General features: G+C 48.7%; 2 protein-coding genes across 4 annotated transcripts in view; one reads left to right on the top strand and one right to left on the bottom strand.

Moving 5' to 3' along the window:
- Window positions 1–6,806, bottom strand: part of LOC114768449 (sodium- and chloride-dependent GABA transporter 2-like) — a 48,781-nt gene extending 41,975 nt beyond the window's left edge. For all 3 annotated transcript variants that reach the window (XM_028960763.1, XM_028960750.1, XM_028960756.1), the window contains exons 1-4: window positions 6,757–6,806; window positions 1,874–1,913; window positions 1,024–1,171; window positions 678–812 (exon numbers count right to left, since the gene is read on the bottom strand). In XM_028960763.1, coding sequence (XP_028816596.1) covers window positions 678–812; window positions 1,024–1,162 — 274 coding nt within the window. In that variant the 5' untranslated portion in view covers window positions 1,163–1,171; window positions 1,874–1,913; window positions 6,757–6,806. The remainder of the gene's footprint in view (window positions 1–677; window positions 813–1,023; window positions 1,172–1,873; window positions 1,914–6,756) is intronic.
- Window positions 5,744–18,592, top strand: part of apcdd1l (adenomatosis polyposis coli down-regulated 1-like) — a 36,527-nt gene continuing 23,678 nt past the window's right edge. The window contains exon 1 of the mRNA XM_028960777.1: window positions 5,744–5,794. The gene's annotated coding sequence lies outside the window, so the exon portion shown is untranslated. The remainder of the gene's footprint in view (window positions 5,795–18,592) is intronic.

Here is an 18,592-nt window from a genome sequence, read left to right as displayed (position 1 = left end):
TAACATTTTTACAATTTTCAGTAAAATAATTTCCTCACACATTGGTTTGGAAATATTTATTTATCTTTTTTGCAAAATAAGGCTTTGTGCACATGTAAACACAGTGCAGCACTGTTTAGCTAATTAGATAGCTTTTTACACTTAAAAAAAAAAACACAGTTTAGAGCTGTTATTGCTCACAATCCAAAGCCCATCCTAAAGGACTGGAAATTCTCACTGCTCCACTCATGATTTATTGCTTTCCAGCTTGTTGTCAGCAAAAAAACACGGACAACAACAGAGTAGAGGACATTAAACACCTTTCTGCACAAGCTGCCATAACAGCTGTTTGAAGCTATGTTTCTTTAAGAAGTTTAGTATGAAGTTGGATGAGGGCTGCAGAATTGGCATTAAATACCAGCCGTTTCTATGTCCTCACATTTAATTATGATGTACTTGGGACTATTTCATCAACACCATTCATGCAGTGTTTGTGGATTGTAATTGAAGAGTTAGGGTTAGGGTCAATATTTATTGGTTTGAATTTGTATAAAATGAGAATTAGTAAATAATATGTAATGTTCATATTTCTTATTCTTATTATTTCTTATTTTTGAAACATTTAACAATAAAAACCTGGGAGGCCAAACAACCTGTTTTTGTTCACATATGAGTTCAGATAGCGAGTCTGAATGTACCTTCAAACAGAGGACAGATTTTCCTCCAGCAGGTGATGGATCCTTGACTGGTGTACTGGCCCAGTGAGGTCTCCAGCAGAAAAAGTGGAATGCCGCATGTGAAGAGGAACACCGCATATGGGATGAAAAACACCCCTTATGCATTGGCAAAGCAAAAAGAGATCAAGTTGGAAAAGCCAGAAACCAGTGATGATCTACTGAGAAATTGATCATTTATGATGATGGTTATATAAATTTAATTCTAAAATTGAACAATTTATGCATACTGCCTTGGATTATAACAAATTTAAAAGGGTTTTGGATTCCAAATAAAAAAAATAACTCGAATTGACAAGTCAATTCTTACCTCCTCCATTCTTGTAGCACAGGTAAGGAAACCTCCAAACATTTCCTAGGCCAATGATCTGACCTGCCACAGCCAGGAGAAACTCTAATTTGCTGGACCACTGGCCCCTTCCCTGGGCACTGGGAGCTGCAGGAACCATGCTTTAGTCCTGGAAGTTTAAATTTAGCTGCACCTTAAGCTTGTACAGATTTTTAACTGTGCTGTATGTGTAAATCATTTAGTTAGTTGCAAAATTATGCAGGATGCAAACACTGCATGCAAAATTAACAGAACGCCGCATCCAAGGCTTAAAGAATTTGTTTAATGCGCCACGCTTGCCACAAAAAGTCGGTGTGGTTTTCAAAACTCCCAGTGTAATGTATATGGGTATTCCTTAGACATTATATTTATAATAATACCACGATTCTGTGCAAGTTCACCTTAGGTATTCTTTTATTAACAGGCAAGCTCATGCATAATACAACTTCCACTATAGGTTTTGCTAAATGCAACCCAGGTTACTATTTATATAAAAATATTGTAAAACACATAACACATCTGTTTTTTTTTCTATTTTCAGTCTGTAATCACGAGTCCAGTTTAGTCTAGGGGTTTAATTACTCTGCCATAGTGAGTGACTGTCACTGTCTCTTTAGTGAATGTTGAACATCCCTTGGTCCCTGCATCTTGTGCGCAGACAGTGTCCCTGACCTCAGGAGCACCCTGGTCTCGGATTTCCCTGATCGGTACAAGTGGCTTGGGTGTGGATTCCTCAGTGTTCATTCTGACATATTCCTCAGTGTCCATTCTCCTGCAGGAGAAGCAGTTTAAAGGAGAACAGCTGCCACGTACAGTTAAGTTAGTGACTTACTTCGCTTGTCTCGACTGCTCTTGGCTGCACATCAGGGTTCCTGCATAAAAACAAAATATTGCCTGATGTGACACCCTGTACACCAGAAAATGCCCCGTTTACCCCAGTCTGTCAGAAATGCTGTAAGTGTGGAAATACAGCACCTGCTTGACAGGTGTGATTGAGAGGATAAATGCTTCAACATTGGTTTCTCCGATTGTGGTTGTCCAGTAAATCCTTGTAAAATCCTTGTGCGCTTACTTCCAGTTGCAACTCCATGAGGACAGCTGTGACTTGACCAGATTACCCCCCCACGAAGGACTGTTCAGGTTCTGTCATGTTCCATATGGTCTTGCTTCTGCTCCATCTGCCTCCCAGAAAATGCTTGCAATGATTTCTAAATGTTGCTAATTATTTGAATGATGTGATCTTATGGGGTTGTATTCAAACTGACCATGATGTTACACTGAAAGCTGTGCTACAACACTTCAGGGATGAAATTTTACAAACGAATGTGTCAAAGTTTCACTTTAACAGATACAGCCTGTGTTTCCTGGGACATACTGTGACTGCTCAGAGATTTCAGCTTGATGGAGATCACATCGTTGCTGCGTTACAAGCTCCAGCTGATGCAAGAAATTTAAGATTATTCTGAGGACTGTTATCTTGGTACAGCAAGTTCATTCCAAACTTCGCCACAGAGGTAGCATAATTATGTAAGTGCATTCACAAAGTAACTGAGTTCTGTTGGTCTGAGGATGCACAGTTTTTTTTTTAGTTACAATGAAACACTGCCTTAGCACTGTTCAACTCCAATCTTCCTACTATGTACTTGTACAAATGTTCATTGTTGCTGATCCATGATGCAAGGATGTTAAGTTTTTTATTGTTCTTACTGCAATTTTTATTTGCGTCTTCTGGAAAATGTTTCTGTGTGTGCGTGTGTGTTTTACAATAATTTTGATTATACCTATTGATTGATGTTATGCACTTATACAGTTATAGTTATTTTTAAGAGTGTAGTGAAATGCTTTATTAGATAGCTTGTGAGAGTGTAATTCTTAAGGAAGGAATATGTTGTGTTCATATGTTTGCCAATAGGTGGCGACAGAGGCTGTGGTGCATAATGTTATGTGAATGTGATAGTAGAAAAAAACAAATACAGAAAAGTACAGTGTCATTTCTTCTCTGGCTTCTTAACATATTTTTACTACGTATTCACCGTATTTTTCTGTTTTGTGTTGTGTGGAGTGACTTGGCGGGTGGGGGTGGATCTTTGTTTTTATGAAATTTCAATGTATATTATTATGTTTTGTTATGACTTTTTATCCAATTTACACTCCCCATGCCTGTGAGAACAGTATAAATGTACTGATAAATCATTTAAACTTTCTGCATGAAATGCATTGCACACCGTGTTACTACATGTGTATAAGAAGAAGAAAAAATCTTATTGTGTGCAGTTGCATGGGGTACAAACATTGCATGTATATTCAGAGTGCTCTTACACAAAAATACAAAACTGTCACCTTGCGAGTTCAGGGACGCATTTGCAGACATTTGCAAGCTTACGGGGGCAGGACAATATGGTCGACAGTGTGGTTAAGGACCCGGTGGACTTGTGGAGTTGGCGGAGTCGGCTGTTGACCGCCAGCACTGGTTCCACGACTATGGACATGGGGAACCAGGTGGGTCTGAGGCCAGTGACCAACTCGATGGGGAAACACTCTGTGGCCGAGAAACAATGTTGCTTCCACGCAAACTCCGCCAAGAGGAGGTGTTAGGACCAGGAGGTGGGTTGGGCCAAGCAGTAGCATCAGAGGTATGTCTCCACCTAGATCCTCTCGGTCTGGCCATTGGATTGGGTGTGGTACCCTGACGACAGACTGACCAACACCCCCAGTTGTCCTCAGAAGTGATGCCAGATGCCAGAAGAGGCCCACTGGGGGTCCAAACTGCCGCACCACATCCTGGAGGACGACGTCGGCGGTTTGGGCAGCTGTAGGGAGTACCGGAAGGGCAACGAACCATCTAAGAAAAGCGGTCATCTTAGAAAAACGGTCAATGAGTACCATGATGGTGGTCATACCCCTGAATCGTAGCAGTCCCGTGATGAAATCTATGGAGACATTGTACAATGGGCAACAGGGGGTGAGGCTTTGTGGTCTTTGAGTGTCTGTCTTGTGTGAGGCGCAGGTAGAGCAGACGGCGACGTATGCCTGACCGTCCGTGGCCAGGTGCAATTTATTGTCTTGAAGATTGCGTTGTGACAGGACTGCTCCCACCCCTAGACTCGTCCTTCTTCCCCACAAAAAAAGAATGGGGTGGCGGCTGGAGAGGTGGAAGGATGGATTATGCCACTAGCCAGGGATACCGTGATGTACTCGTCCATCGCTTTTCGCTCTGGAAGTGAAAGTGAGTACAGACGGCCTCGCGGTGGTAAGGCGCCGGGGAGCATGTCGATCAACAAGTCATAGGGCCCATGGGGGGGTCAGCTCCCCTGCCTTGTCCTTATCGAGGACCGAAGCAAGGTCATGGTAGCAAACTGGGACCCCCAGTAAGGAGGGGGTGGCGTTGTGTGGAGATTGAGGCATGGCATATGAGGGCATCTGGGTCAAGATGTCTTACCGTTGGGCCGGATTGAACAGGGGTATGTTTCTGCAGGGCGTGGTCAGTATTGTCTTCAGCTTGAACATGGGCGTGGTTAGCTGCAGGCTTGGACCGAGGGTTTGGGCTTGGGAAAAGAGCATGACATGGGTCGAGGGGCGTGGCCGAGTCTCACCACTGCAATGTGTGAAAGCGGGGGGGGGGGGGGGGGGGGGGGGGGGGGGGGGGGGGGTTCCACGTAATGCTAGCCCTGTTCTGTGTTTCGTTCTGAGTGTGGGGTGGGCTACTCACCTGCTGGCTCGTGGATACGAGGGGGGTGGGTCTAGCCACAGGATGGGCGGGGGCTTGGTATGCCAATTATGCTGCCAGGGTTGTCCCTGCCGTTCACCATCTTGTCTTTCATCGCTCCTGGAGGCTTGGTAGAAGCGGCCAGGAGTCGCTGCTGTCACCCGTCTCGCCCTGAAACAAGGTCCAGAAGCGGTGAGACAGACAATTTGTCGCGCTGCTCCACCAGTGGAGTGACCCACTCCAACTCGTGCCCCATCAGCCGGATAATATATAGGCAACCACCATTCCTTCATCGGGGAGGTGGGCAGCTTGGAGTCGAAGAAACTGGCGGTACTGCGTGATAAATCCGCAACACTTATTGGAATCACTGTTGTAAAGCAGTGACGGCGCGAGTCCCACCAGGGCGGAAATGCGTGGAGCTACCGTGGGAGCCGCGGCTGCCCCGGCAGGAGTGGAAACTGAAGGACCAGGACAGCTGGGCTGGTACTGCAGCGAGTGGACTTGTGCCAAAAGATCAGTGAGCGTAGAGCTAATCTGGAGAAGTGCACGCTGCTGCTGGCGCTGCGTGTCATGGTGATTCTGGAGTGAGACGTGCTGCCACTGCAGGACCGCGATCAGTTGGCCCAGTGTCTCCTGAATGGTCTGCATGTCTGCTACGTCAGGAGATGGCCCGCTCTTACTGTCACCATGTGAGTTCGGGGACACATTTGCAGACATGCTTGCGAGGGGACAAGTTGTCATACGAGGAGCGGACACTCCTCGAGGGGCAGGCAAACTCAAGGTCAAGGACAGGCAAAGGTCGTGGTCACAAGGTAGAATCTGTCAGGTGATCATCGTAGCAAAAGGGGCAGGCAAAGCCATAGGTCAGGGACAGGCAAGGGTCATGGTTATAAGTTAGGTAAAGAAGGCTAGAATCTCTGGGAATAAATTCAACAAAGCTCTCACTTTCACTTCCAGGTCGTTGTCACCCCGGCTAGTCTAGCTCCCTCTGGTGGGATGGAGGTGGTACGTTGGCCGTGACAAAAACTTATTGGGGAGCAATAGCCAGTATGTACAAATTCCTGATTCAGAGTTCTTACATATTTTTAGAAAAGAATTTCCATGACTTTTCAATTACTCAATTTTCATGACCATACATTCTCTGAAATTTGTGTGCAAAAATGTATTATTAAATGTTTTTAAACTAAAATCTATGACTATCCTGAAAAGCTTAACTTAAATGACAGTGTTTCTTACTCCAAGTTCATGCAAGCTAAAGCCCAAACCCAAGTAAAATGGGTTTCGGCAGAGATCATCAGCTGTAATTTACATGACTTTCAAGAAGAGATACTGGGCTGCAGAGGTGCTGGAATATGAAAACAACGCTCACTGTACCACGTGACGTGGCTCACCATGTGAAGCAATGTTTCTCGCCCAGTCTTATGGGAACCAAGTTTTTCATCTTATACATTCATGTGTCAGTCAGATTTCAATGACTTTTCCATAACTTTATATGTTTATTTTGTATTCCAAAACTTTTCAAGGCCTGGAAAATTCTCTTCAAATTCAATGAGTTTTCCAGGTTTTTAATGACCATAGGAACCTCGCTGATTAAATGAAAAATAAATCACAGGAATGACATTGATTTATTTTGCTGGAACATTGAAGCACATCCACTACTGGATAAGTGAGTGGGGGCTAAAGCAATCAATCCCCAACTAGCATTTTCAGACCCTTTCTGAAAGTGAAGTGATTGTCATTGTGAAATACTCTTGGTGAGCATTGGACAGCCATGACAGGCGCCCAGGGAGCAGTATGTGGGGACGGTTCTTTGTTCAGTGGCACCTTGGAGGTTCGGAATTTGAACCGGCAACCTTCTGATTACAGGTCCGTTTCTTTACCCACTAGACCACCATTGCCCCGTGATCACCATAATTTGTGGTGTAAACCATAATTTCTCTAAAGCAGCCATATTTGCAACTCTGAACAATAAACAAATAACTTTCCACCTGTCACACATATTCACTTACCTGACCTTCACTGCTGCCTCTGTTGATGTAGCGCTTAGGCAAATTTTAACTTATAACTGAGAGGCAAGCTTCAACTTTAAACTGTACTCACTTATGTCAGCACTTAGGTCACACATTAACTAATTTCTTAATCCTATAGTCATGTTATAATCATCTATTACAGAATGGATGCATTGCACTTTATTTGTTATGTTCTTCCTGTCCACTGCCACCATACTATATTGGTGACAGAGGATGCCAATGCTCTCAAGAGTTGAAAGGTAAAAAGTCTCAAAAGTCTCAAAGTTCCTTTTGCATCCTGTATGTCTGCAGATGTATCAGGAAGTGCAGATGCTGCTTCCTCATTTGTGTTTTTGTATTTGCTGTCCAGGACAGGTCCTTTGATATATGTGTTCCAGGGAATTTAAAGGTGTGAGCCAAAGAGTCTCTGTTAATGTAGAGAGCGGCAGGAAGAGCCTTGTAGCTCCTTATGATTGTGACCAACTTTTGGTTAATGTGTCATTTTGGCTTTAAGTGTCTGACAGCTGCTGCATCCGCACCAGTTATAAGGCCCATCTGGGTAGTATCATTGGCATATTTTATTATCATGTTGGTGGCATTAGCGAGAGTGTAATCATGGGTGATAGATTGATAGATGGGTGAAAGGATGGACGGGATGTAAGGGTGGACAAGAAGTGTGCAAAGGGAAAGCCCAGGGTAGTCAGTTAGTAGTCACTCCATGTTTGAGTGTTTTATGTGCTGGAAATCACTTTACAGCTCTCCATTTAACCCTTTATATCACAAAGCACAATGAGATTTGTTGTGTTGTTCAAGTTTACTGTCAGAAATGTTGTTCTCTGGTGTTTCATACTGGAGGAGTAGTAAAATTACCAGACCACCCTCTCTTTTGTCAGTCTCTGTCTGTGTGTGTGCGTGCGTGTCTCTTGTGTCCATGTATCGCCCCCAATTCCCCTCTTTATGTCCACCAGATGGTGACCAAGCAGCAGAGCAGAACCCCAGGAAGTTCCTGACTCAAATGCATTGGTCCAGGATGAGGTGGATGAGCCCCAAAATACCCCTAAATCCAGCCAGGGGGGTGCTCCCCCAGAGTTTTATTTGGAGGGGTGCAGTTCGGGTTGGGGGCGCCTTCTGGGGAGAGGGTGGATGGGGAAGCGAAAGAGCTAGGTCCTCTGGTAGCCAGTAAGGAGGGCGGGCCAGGCATAAGCCTGGGTCCGCCTCCAGAGGGGCAGAGCGCCACAGGGAAAAGGCAAAAAGGGAAAGCCCAGGATAGTCACTTAGTAGTCACTCCATGTTTAAGTGTTTCATGTGCTGGAAATCACTTTAGAGTGCTCCATTTAACTCTTTATAGAGTTAAGTTTATTGTCAGAAATGTTGTTCTCTGGTGTTTCATACTGGAGGAGTAGTGAAATGTTCATGTGAAAGTGTTAATCAAGGAGAACTTAATTGGTCAACCAGTAACTATGTTTAATTTCTTTTCCCCACTTCCCCAAACTTGTTTACTTGGTCTCTTTGGCTAAATCATCAACTTGTATCCTTGACCCAGCACCTGTTAAATTACTTAAAGAGCTGTCCAATAACATCAAAAAGGTGGTAGCACAACTTTTTTTTTCAACACAAATGACATATTACAATCTATGATTTAGAATAAACCATAGTACAGAAACTGCTCTACTGAAAGTATTAAATTGCCTTCTCCTATCTTCTGTCCAAGACCTTATCTCTGTGCTAGTTCTTTTAGACCTTCACCAGGTCTGCACACACAGCAGTAGGTATTTTTGCCCATTCTTCCATGCAGATCATATCAAGAGCTGTGATGTTTTGGGATGATCTCTGGGCACAAATTCTCTATTGCATTGAGGTCTGGAGAGTGGCTAGGCCACTCCAGAACTCCTTCATTGCCCAGGCAGTGTGTTTGGCATCAATGTTGCTGAAAATTGTTGTTCCGCCCATTGTGCTCGTCCGCGATTGTCGCGAGGTCCATGACGACCCCCGTGACTTCCGGGGGTGAGATGAAGACGAGGGAGAGACGGACAGTGAGGAGATCGACAGCGATGCGGGGGTAAGCTGGTGGAAGAGGGCAATGGGAAGTTGCCAGCCAGCAACTGCGCTGCTGGGACTGCATTGCGGGGAATCTGCCTCTCCAGCTCCAGTTGCGGACACGCCTTCCCTATGCCTGGACATTCCCCAGCTGAAAGGCAGCGCAGCAACTGTGCCCCCACCTGCTGTAGAGGACGTCCTTTACCCTCCACCTCACACGCCCACAACCATCTCGAGCAACGCACCAAGAACAAGGTGCGACATATTCATGGTGCCTGGACCATTCTCTGGAACAGAAGGTGCATGTACTTTGCTGCTCTTCCGTCACTCTCAGACGTGGACAAGATCACCACCATCCTCACGTGTCTCACTGGGTAAGCATGGGGCTGGGATGCGGCCCTTTGGCAGCAGGGAGAGACAGATAAGATGGGTTATCAGGACGTCCTGGTGAGACTGAGGGCGGAGTCCGATCAGCCCCAAAATACCCCTAAGTCCAGCCAGTGGGGGTGCTCTCACAAAGTTTTTTTGGGGGGGTTGCAGTTTGGGTTGGCAGCTCCTTCTGTCCCTTCTGTCTCCTTCTCTACTTGTCCCAATGGACGCAGAAGGGGCTGGTCGGATGGTCTGGGGATTCACCTGGGCCCAATCAGGACAGTGTTTAAAAGGCACTGTGGAGCAGCCGGTCGGGGCTGCGACATTCTTTGCGGACCGATTTACTTATGTGTATAGTTTTTCAGTTCTGGCAATCGCCACACTCCTGTGGGTTTGTTTGTGTTTTCCCCTTTTGTTTCCCTTGTTGTCGGCCATTGTTAATTGTTAATAAACGTTTCCCATTATGTCCCGACTCTGCGCTTCCTTCTCCCTTGCGGACATGACAATGCGCTTCCTTCTCAGCTCGCAGACATGACAATGGGCCGCTTTTTTTGAATGGACACACCCAAAATTAAGAATATCTCTGCAACTGATTGATCTATGAGTATAATTTTTTATTCTAAATCATAATGTTCCTGAAATTACTCCAGAGTGTAGGAATCCACATATATATCAACTGGGTCAGAAAAAATGAAGATGAATCGCTGAAGAAAGTAAAAGAGAAAAGAAAAAAAGTGCACATTTACATTGATTTGGCCACTACTGGTACCCAAAGTACAGAAGGTCACAGCTGGGAGCAGATCCTTCTCATATAGAGCTCTGCAGTTGTGGAACAGCTTGCCGGTCAGTGTTCGGGACTCAGATACAGTCTCAGTGTTCAAATCTAAACTGAAAACACATCTGTTTTCTCTGACCTTCTGTTAAAATCCCAGACACAGTCAATAATTAAGTCCACTTCACACAAGTCACCCTGTGACAGTGTGACAGTGACACACTGTGTTAAACACAGACAGTGTTAAACTCACCTTAAATAGGCCTAGTTAGGGTACCAGGCCATATATATATACCACTATAACCACATATCAGTCGTACAATGCCATCGTCTGCCGCTTCTTCTGTTTGTTCTCTCCGAGACACTGAATCAAGCGCACAGACTACTGGCAGACTCCAGTGAAGAGACCAGCAGATAAATCCTGGTTCCTGGCAACTGCTAAACGAGGACTTAGCATGAAACAAACCAGAGGGTCACCACAGCCACCACCACCGTTACAACTACAGCTTCAGGGATTTTTAAATGGACCAGCAGCATCATAATGGACATGTAATTTACACAATGACACTTGACTACACTTTGGACCTCTCCACCTCTACAACTGTAGGACTCTACAACTTTTTATCTTATTGGACAAACAATCACAAACCCTGCAGTCAAACCACTTGCAGGCTCACTCTACCCTAGAAGGGGGTCCCTCTCTGTATCACTCCTTTCCAAGGTTTCTTCCTTTCTTTTCTTCTCTCTCCTAGAGTTTGTTTTTTGTGTGGAGTTTTTCCTTGTGTGCAGAAGGGTCAAGTGTAGGGGGTGTCAACTGTAGGGCCTGTCAAAGTCCATTGAGACATACTGTATGTGATTTTGGACTATATAAGAAATAAATGTTGTTGTTGTTGTTGTAGACAAACAGTGACTATATGAATGAAATTTAATTTGACAAATAGCAGAACTCATTAACCTGCACTGTCTTTGCACCGTCTTACAAAAGGTACTCCAGAGGCAGGATAGTTAGAACTCTTTATGTTTCACAGATTTTCTCTTACATGCTCTAGGATCAAGAAGTTCTTTAATCATACATAATTCCAGCTTGTTGCCATATGATTAGAAACTTCCCCATATAACCAACAACTTTAGTTAAAAGGACATTCTATACCTGATATTAAAGATATCAATAATCATATTTATTGATTTTATTATACACAATTTTCACATTTTTTGCAGAGATGGTAAATATAATTTCCTAACTGTCCAATCATTCGATCTTACACATTCCGGGAAATCAGTCAATCATACCTAACCCACAGCACTGTATAAAAAAGACTGGTGGTGTAACCAGTCCCAGGTTTGGAAGCAGACTATCAGGCTACAGCATTGCTTTGCTTCTCCGCCAGTAGTTTCTGTTTATTCCACAATCATGGACATTCACATATTGATACACATATTTCATTATCATTTCAGTTACACTGTTACACTGTGAACTTGACCTTGCAACTGTTCTGTTTCGAGTTCTGACTATCGCCACATGCCTGCGGGCTTGTTTGTGTTTTCCCCTTTTACACCGTTTTCGGGCATTATTTAATAAATTCCACCACATTTGGTCACCTCCATCAGTTCCTTGCGTTTGCGAACTTCTACTGCTTTTTTATTCACAATTGCAGTCGCATCGCAGAGCCTATGACTTCGCACAATGACACACCTTCACTAGAATCCCAAGGTCCAGCAGGCCTTTGACACCGTCAAGCAATTATTCACCACAGCCCCGATCTGGCTTCATCCAGACCCCCAACTGCCCTTAACAGTCAAAGTTGATGCCTCCAGTCTCAGTGTAGTGTCCATCCTATCTTAGCAGAAACGGCATGATGAAAACTCCACCCCTGTGCCTTCTTTTCCTGGCGCCTCAACCAGGTAGACCAAAAATATGACGTGGGCAACAGGAAGCTCTTCGTGATTAAACTGGCATTGGAGGAATGTCACCATTGGCTGGAGGGGCGAGCCCAACCGGCGTTGATCGACCATAAAAACCTGCCATACCAACCCCCCTTGGCCACAGGCTTTTCACCTGATTTGATATCTCTCTTTTCTACATCCCTTCTTCTCCTCCAACACTAAGAGCACTTATGTCTCTCCACCACTCTGCCCATGCATCATGCAATGGGGACATGACATCACTCCGTGGACTTCATCATAGGTCTGCCATGTTCTCAGGGCATGACCACCATCATGGTTCTTGTAGACCGGTTCTTCAAAGCGCCCTACTTTGTCTCTTCCTGGCTTATCAGCAGCTGCCCAGACCGCCCACATGCTTCGCTTCAGACCCACGGTGGACCTCTTGTCTGACAAAGGCCTCCAATTAATTGCCAGGTTCTAGGGGCAACCAGATACTACCCCCAGTCCTCATGGAGCTCACCAGGAATCAGCACAGGTTGGCAGCCACAAGATTATCCCATTGCACCGGCCACCATTTGGTCATAACCTCTGAAAGCCCAACCTCCTCAGACCTGGTTGCCATCCGGTCCACCACTCATCGCACCACAGGCCAACACAATTGACAACACCGGCCCATCTGAGTCCATCCCGTATTTTATATCAGCTGCCTGCCGTGGCCCTGCCGCCAACCAGGATCATCAACAGGAGACCTGCCTACACGTTGGAGAGGACTCTGGACTCCCGCCATCAGGGCTGTGGAATTCAATACCTGGTTCACAGATCCATTTAAACCGGTGGTGATAGCTCTGCTTTGCTCAGTCATTGAATTTCATTCACTCTGCGACTCAGCTCCATGTTAAATTAAGTAAACCTGATCTTTGTTGTTGTCTTGTTTCCTCATCCTGTTTCCTGAACTGCATAGTTTTGTGTTGGTTTTATGTGCCGTAAGTGTGGTGGCATTAGCTGTATCCTGCTCAAACAGAGGTGATTCACCCTATCCCTTGGCGCTGTTTTGCAATCAGGTTGTTCGTCTCCTCCATCTGCTCTTTCCTCTTGTCCCATCTGTAGTCTTGTTTCAAGGCTTGTCTTGTACTGTTTTTGATTTATTAAAATGACCTCGGTAAAACATTTATGGCGTTTCCTAGACCTAGACCATGACGTAACACCGTCAAAAACAAAACAATTATATATTTTCAATAAACTTCAAGCAAACTGGACTTTTTCTGCACTGACTGCTGCAGCCTGATATATGCAAAAGATTACCTGACACCATTTACTTATATGACTCTTTGTTTTTTGTCATATTTTATAAAACAAACCTTTGATTCTGAATGCCTTGCTACCGGTGCCGCCACTCCTCTAGGGCCCATTTGACCGCCAACATCTTACACTCTCCTACCTCGTAACACTGCTGCATTGGACAGAATTTCCTGGAAAAATAGCAGCATGGGAGGTGTGCTGTGACAGGATCACGACAGCACCCAAGACCAATGTGTCAACCTCCACGATGAATGGTTAGCTGGGATCTAGTTGACGAGGGATGGGAGCTGAGGTAAAGCAATAGCATAGGGTTGAGAAGGCTGCTGGTGTGAGTCAGAAGGGCTGATTTGATAAGCATCATGAGAGGTGCTGCAATTGTACTGTAGCCCCAGATGAGTAGTCTGTAAAAATTCTTGGGATCCATGGTCACATCCCTGGAGGAGATGGTAAAACTGAGGAATGTGGTAGAGTGCCGGTGGAATGCACACTTTTCCAACTTGCAGTACAATCAATGGGCCAGCAACCTCTTCAGTACAGCAATTACATGTTGGACATGGGATTGTAGGTGAGTAAATTAAGATGTCATCCAAGTATATACACTCATCATCCCAGAATGTTGCAGGTTCGATTCCTGATCTGCCAAGATGCCACTGAGGTGCCACTGAACAAAGCACCGTCCCCACACACTGCTCCCCAGGTGCCTGTCATAGCTGCCCACTGCTCACTAAGGGTGATGGGTTAAAAGCAGAGGACACATGTTGTTGTGTGCTGTGCTGCAGTGTTTCACAATGACAATCACTTCACTTAAAAAAATGTCCCAAATGCCCTCTTTGAGATTGGTTGATGTTAGGTCAAGTTTGGTAAAAACCGTTGCACAAGAGAGGGCATCCAAGGCAGTGTTGATGAGTGGTAAGGGAGCGCATTTTTTAATGGTGATTTTGAGGCCTCAGTATTTGATGCAGGATACAGGACCTTCAGCAGAAAAGCAGAAATGAGAAAGTTAGAAATACGGGTGAACCCAATTGCAGGAGAGCGCAAAGGAGTTGTGGTGTGGTGGTAGTAGCCTAGTGGGTAACACACTCGCCTATGAACCAGAAGACCCGGGTTCGAATCCCACTTACTACCATTGTGTCCCTGAGCAAGACACTTAACCCTGAGTTGCTCCAGGGACACTGTCCCTGTAACTACTGTGTCACGACTACGGACTTACGGGGGAAGGAAGCGCAGAGGTCTGACATACTGGGAAGGGGGTTTTATTATTATTCATAAACAAACAAATACAAAGAAACAATGGCGCGGTGGCCGAAAACAGTTTAACATAAATCAAGAACTAAAACTAACCCGTAGGCGTGTGGCGATTGCCAGAACTCAAATTATAAGCAGTGTTACCAACTGAAGTTCACGAAAATGCCAGCGACCCCGAACGGGCGAAAACTTCCGGCATTTATGGGGCGTCAGGATTGCATTCCGGTGTGGAGCCCAGCTGCAGGCAATCCTGACAGAGCCCCCCCTCCAAGGGCTACGTCCTCGGAGCCCAACAGTACCATCAGTGGAGGCGGCGGGGCGGACGGCGGCAACCACAGGGCTCCTGCCCTGCTGTATCCTCCCCTTGGAGGACCCGGTCCTTCGGGCTGGCTCCCCGGCGTGGTCAGGCGTGGCGGCCCCGGTCCCTCGGGCTGGCTCCCCGGCGTGGTCAGGCGTGGCGGCCCCGGTCCCCTCGGGCTGGCTCCCCGGCGTGGTCAGGCGTGGCGGCCCCGGTCCCTCGGGCTGGCTCCCCGGCGTGGTCAGGCGTGGCGGCCCCGGTGCCTCGGGCTGGCTCCCCGGCGTGGTCAGGCGTGGCGGCCCCGGTGCCTCGGGCTGGCTCCCCGGCGTGGTCAGGCGTGGCGGCCCCGGTGCCTCGGGCTGGCTCCCCGGCGTGGTCCCGCTTGGCGGCCCCGGACCCTCGGCCTGGCTCCCCGGCGTGGTCCCGCTTGGCGGGCCCCGGACCCTCGCCTGGCTCCCCGGCGTGGTCCCGCTTGGCGGCCCCGGACCCTCGGCTCTGGCTCCCCGGCGTGGGTCCCGCTTGGCGGCCCCGGACCCTCGGCCTGGCCTCCCCGGCGTGGTCCCGCATGGCGGCCCCGGACCCTCGGCCTGGCTCCCCGGCGTGGTCCCGCATGACTGCCCCGGACCCTCGGCCTGGCTCCCCGGCGTGGTCCCGCATGGCGGCCCCGGACCCTCGGCCTGGCTCCCCGGCGTGGTCCCGCATGGCGGCCCCCGGACTCCCGTACCTGCACACAATAATCAGGGCCGATCCATCTGGGTACGTGTGGGCCCTGTCTCCACACGTCCCCTCTGACACGTCTAGTGTCACCCCCTGCACCGCGCAGGGAGATTGTCCCAGAGCCTCCGGCGACTGTTCCAGGCACCCCAGGCTGGTGCCTTCTGGGACTATGCAGCCCCTCTCGCTGCACGGCCCTGGTGCCAAGGGGGGGGCATTGCCAGACCATCCGGCTAGCCCCTTCTGCGTCCGTTGGGACAAGCAGGCCCTCTTCCTGCCTGTCCCAGCTGGGTCCTCATGCCTACCCGGGGGCTCTATGGCGCTCCACCCCTCTGGAGGCAGACGCAGGCCCATGCCTGGCCCGCCCTCCTCACTGGCTACCGGAGGACCCAGCTCCATCGCTTCCCCCACCTCCCCTCCCCTCAGGAGGAGTCCCCAACCCGAACTGCACCCCCCCAAAAAATTCTTTGGGGGAGCACCCCCCCCGGCTGGACTTCGGGGTACCTTGGGGCTTGTCCACCTCGCCTTGGACCAGCACATTCGGGTCAGGAACCTCCTCCCTGGGGTTCGGCTCCGCGGCTGGGTCGCCATCTGGTGGACACAAAGAGGGGAAGTGGGGGCGACATACGGACATATGCCACGCACACACACACAGACAGAGACAGACAGAAGAGAGGGTCGTCTGATTCCCTCTCTGAGCTCTCCGGGACCTCCTCAGGGGGCACAGCCAGAATCTCGGGAGGCGCGACCTTCTCGTCGCCCGCCAGTGCTTGGTCTTCTTGCCCCGGATCCTGACTGGCGCTGGATGTGGTGGAGGGGCAGAGTTCGATCCCTGGCTCAGGCTCTGGCCGATCAAACTCCGCCCTCAGTCTCTGTTGGAAGTCCCGAAAACTCCTGTCGGTCTCTCCCTGCTGCCAGGCAGCGTCGCTGGAGATGGTGGTGGGCGTGTGGCGTGGGGGGTGGTGGACGTCTTCTCCAGCATGCGGGGGCGCTGGTGATGCGCTGCCGTTCAGCTGGGGAACGTCCGAGCAGAGGGAAGGCGGGTCGGCGACTGGAACTGGGAGGGCATCTTCCCTGTGAGGCAGTTCCGACAGTGCAGTTGCTGGTTGGCGACCTCCTGTCGCCCTGTTCCACCAGCTTACGCCCGCATCGCTGTCCTCCTCCTCACAGTTGTCGCACCTCTGGGACTGACGTGGGTTTCCACGGACCTCGCAACGGACGGGCACGATGGGCGGAGCCATCCCGGCACCGACTGCCCAATCGCCGTCATCCTCGTGTTGGTCCGTGTCGACCTCATACCCTCGGAAGTCACGTGGATCTTCACGGATGTCGCGACAATCTCGGACGCGCGCGCTGGGTGGAGCCATCCCGGCCCCGACTGCCCAACGAAAATCCACGTCATTGTCGCTTTCGTCATCCGTGTCCTCCCACCTGTGACTCCGAGGGTCGTCCACCCTGCGGACATCCTGGACCCAGGGTGCGATCAACTCCCAGGGACAGTACTCTGGCCATTCGGGCTGGAGGCTGCCCATCCCCTCGCTGGAGGGATGCCGCCGTTGTTGTCGCTTCTCACCCCCCTGGAAGTGACGTGGGTCCCCACGGACCTTGCGACGATCGCAGACTGGCGCGATGGGCGGAGCCCAACTCTCGTCTCCCGTGCTCTCGTCGTCGTCCGTGTCGTCCCAGTCCACGGGGAGCCTTGCCAGCAGAGCGCAGAGTTCTTGGCTCGACATGGCGAAGATCGTGGGGGTCGCATCTTCTGCGCTCGCTGCCCACGTCACTTCCTCGCTGCTGCCGACGCCAACGTCCTCGCTCCGCCCACTCACCCGCCGACGTTGTCGCTTCCGGGTTTCGCGGAGTTTCCCGGGGATGACGTCATCACGCGGCGCCGCGTACCACGGCTTCTCGGGGAGAAAACGCTCCACCAGAACGGGCGGCGCGTCTCTCCCCTGGTGTCCGCGTTCGCCGCGCCGGGCTGCGTCCTTCGCGCCGTTTCTTCTTCTCTGTTTTTTACCTCTGCGCTTTTGGGGGGGTCGCTGGCATTCTGTCACGACTACGGACTTACGGGGGGAAGGAAGCGCAGAGGTCTGACATACTGGGAAGGGGGTTTTATTATTATTCATAAACAAACAAATACAAAGAAACAATGGCGCGGTGGCCGAAAACAGTTTAACATAAATCAAGAACTAAAACTAACCCGTAGGCGTGTGGCGATTGCCAGAACTCAAATTATAAGCAGTGTTACCAACTGAAGTTCACGAAAATGCCAGCGACCCCGAACGGGCGAAAACTTCCGGCATTTATGGGGCGTCAGGATTGCATTCCGGTGTGGAGCCCAGCTGCAGGCAATCCTGACATACTGATTGTAAGTCGCTCTGGATAAGGGCGTCTGATAAATGCTGTAAATGTAAATGTAAAATGTAAATGAGTTGGTGAGTATTGCTTTTATTCTACGAACGCGAGTCAGCATAACACTGCAATGTCCATTGGTGTTGACAGTCATGTAAAAATATAATTTGAGGAGAGAAGCATAGAGTCGAGTTTAAACTGAGTTGAATTGAATTCAATTGAATGACTGAGCACTGACCTCAGGGCAGCGTTGATTAAATGCACCCGGAATCACCTGTCACCACCTTCCCTTTCACATCACGCAGATGCAGAGCATTACGTGACACCAAAAGTGTAAAAAAATTACTGAACAGGTTGCCCATATTTTCATTCCGTATCTCCCTTAATCTTAAATCTTAATCAGTATGGCACCAGTTGCTCATCGACACAAACATCTGCACCTGGGTTAAAAATCAGTGGCATCTGGTAAGTCCACATATCCCGTAATTCCTAGTGTGCAACCATCTTATCAGCCTACCATACTGTGGTGTGGACAGTCAGTTAGCAAACCACGGCATTCTGGAGCTCAGCTCAAATGTTTTTACGAACATGGTCACCCACTCATCATCCCAGAGGCTGCAGATTGCTTCACCCCGGGACCCGGGCACACCCTGGCACTCCTCGAATGTACTCCTCACTACCACCATGTCGTGCTCTCAGTGGGCTAGACTTCAGGATCCAAAACCATGGTGACGTTTCCCCTGTAGTGTAGAGTCTCTTTTAGTTCTGGCCAATATGTTCAGTCTGACTAAAACTGTGTGGTCGCTGCTTAGTATGTAGCTGTCACAACCAACATTTACATATACATTTACAGCATTTATCAAATGACT

The sequence above is a fragment of the Denticeps clupeoides genome, chromosome 2, assembly GCF_900700375.1.
Source record: "Denticeps clupeoides chromosome 2, fDenClu1.1, whole genome shotgun sequence".
In the NCBI taxonomy this organism is placed as follows: domain Eukaryota; kingdom Metazoa; phylum Chordata; class Actinopteri; order Clupeiformes; family Denticipitidae; genus Denticeps; species Denticeps clupeoides.
The sequence above is the reverse complement of the archived record's forward strand: the minus strand, read 5'-3'. Positions and strand labels throughout refer to the sequence as shown.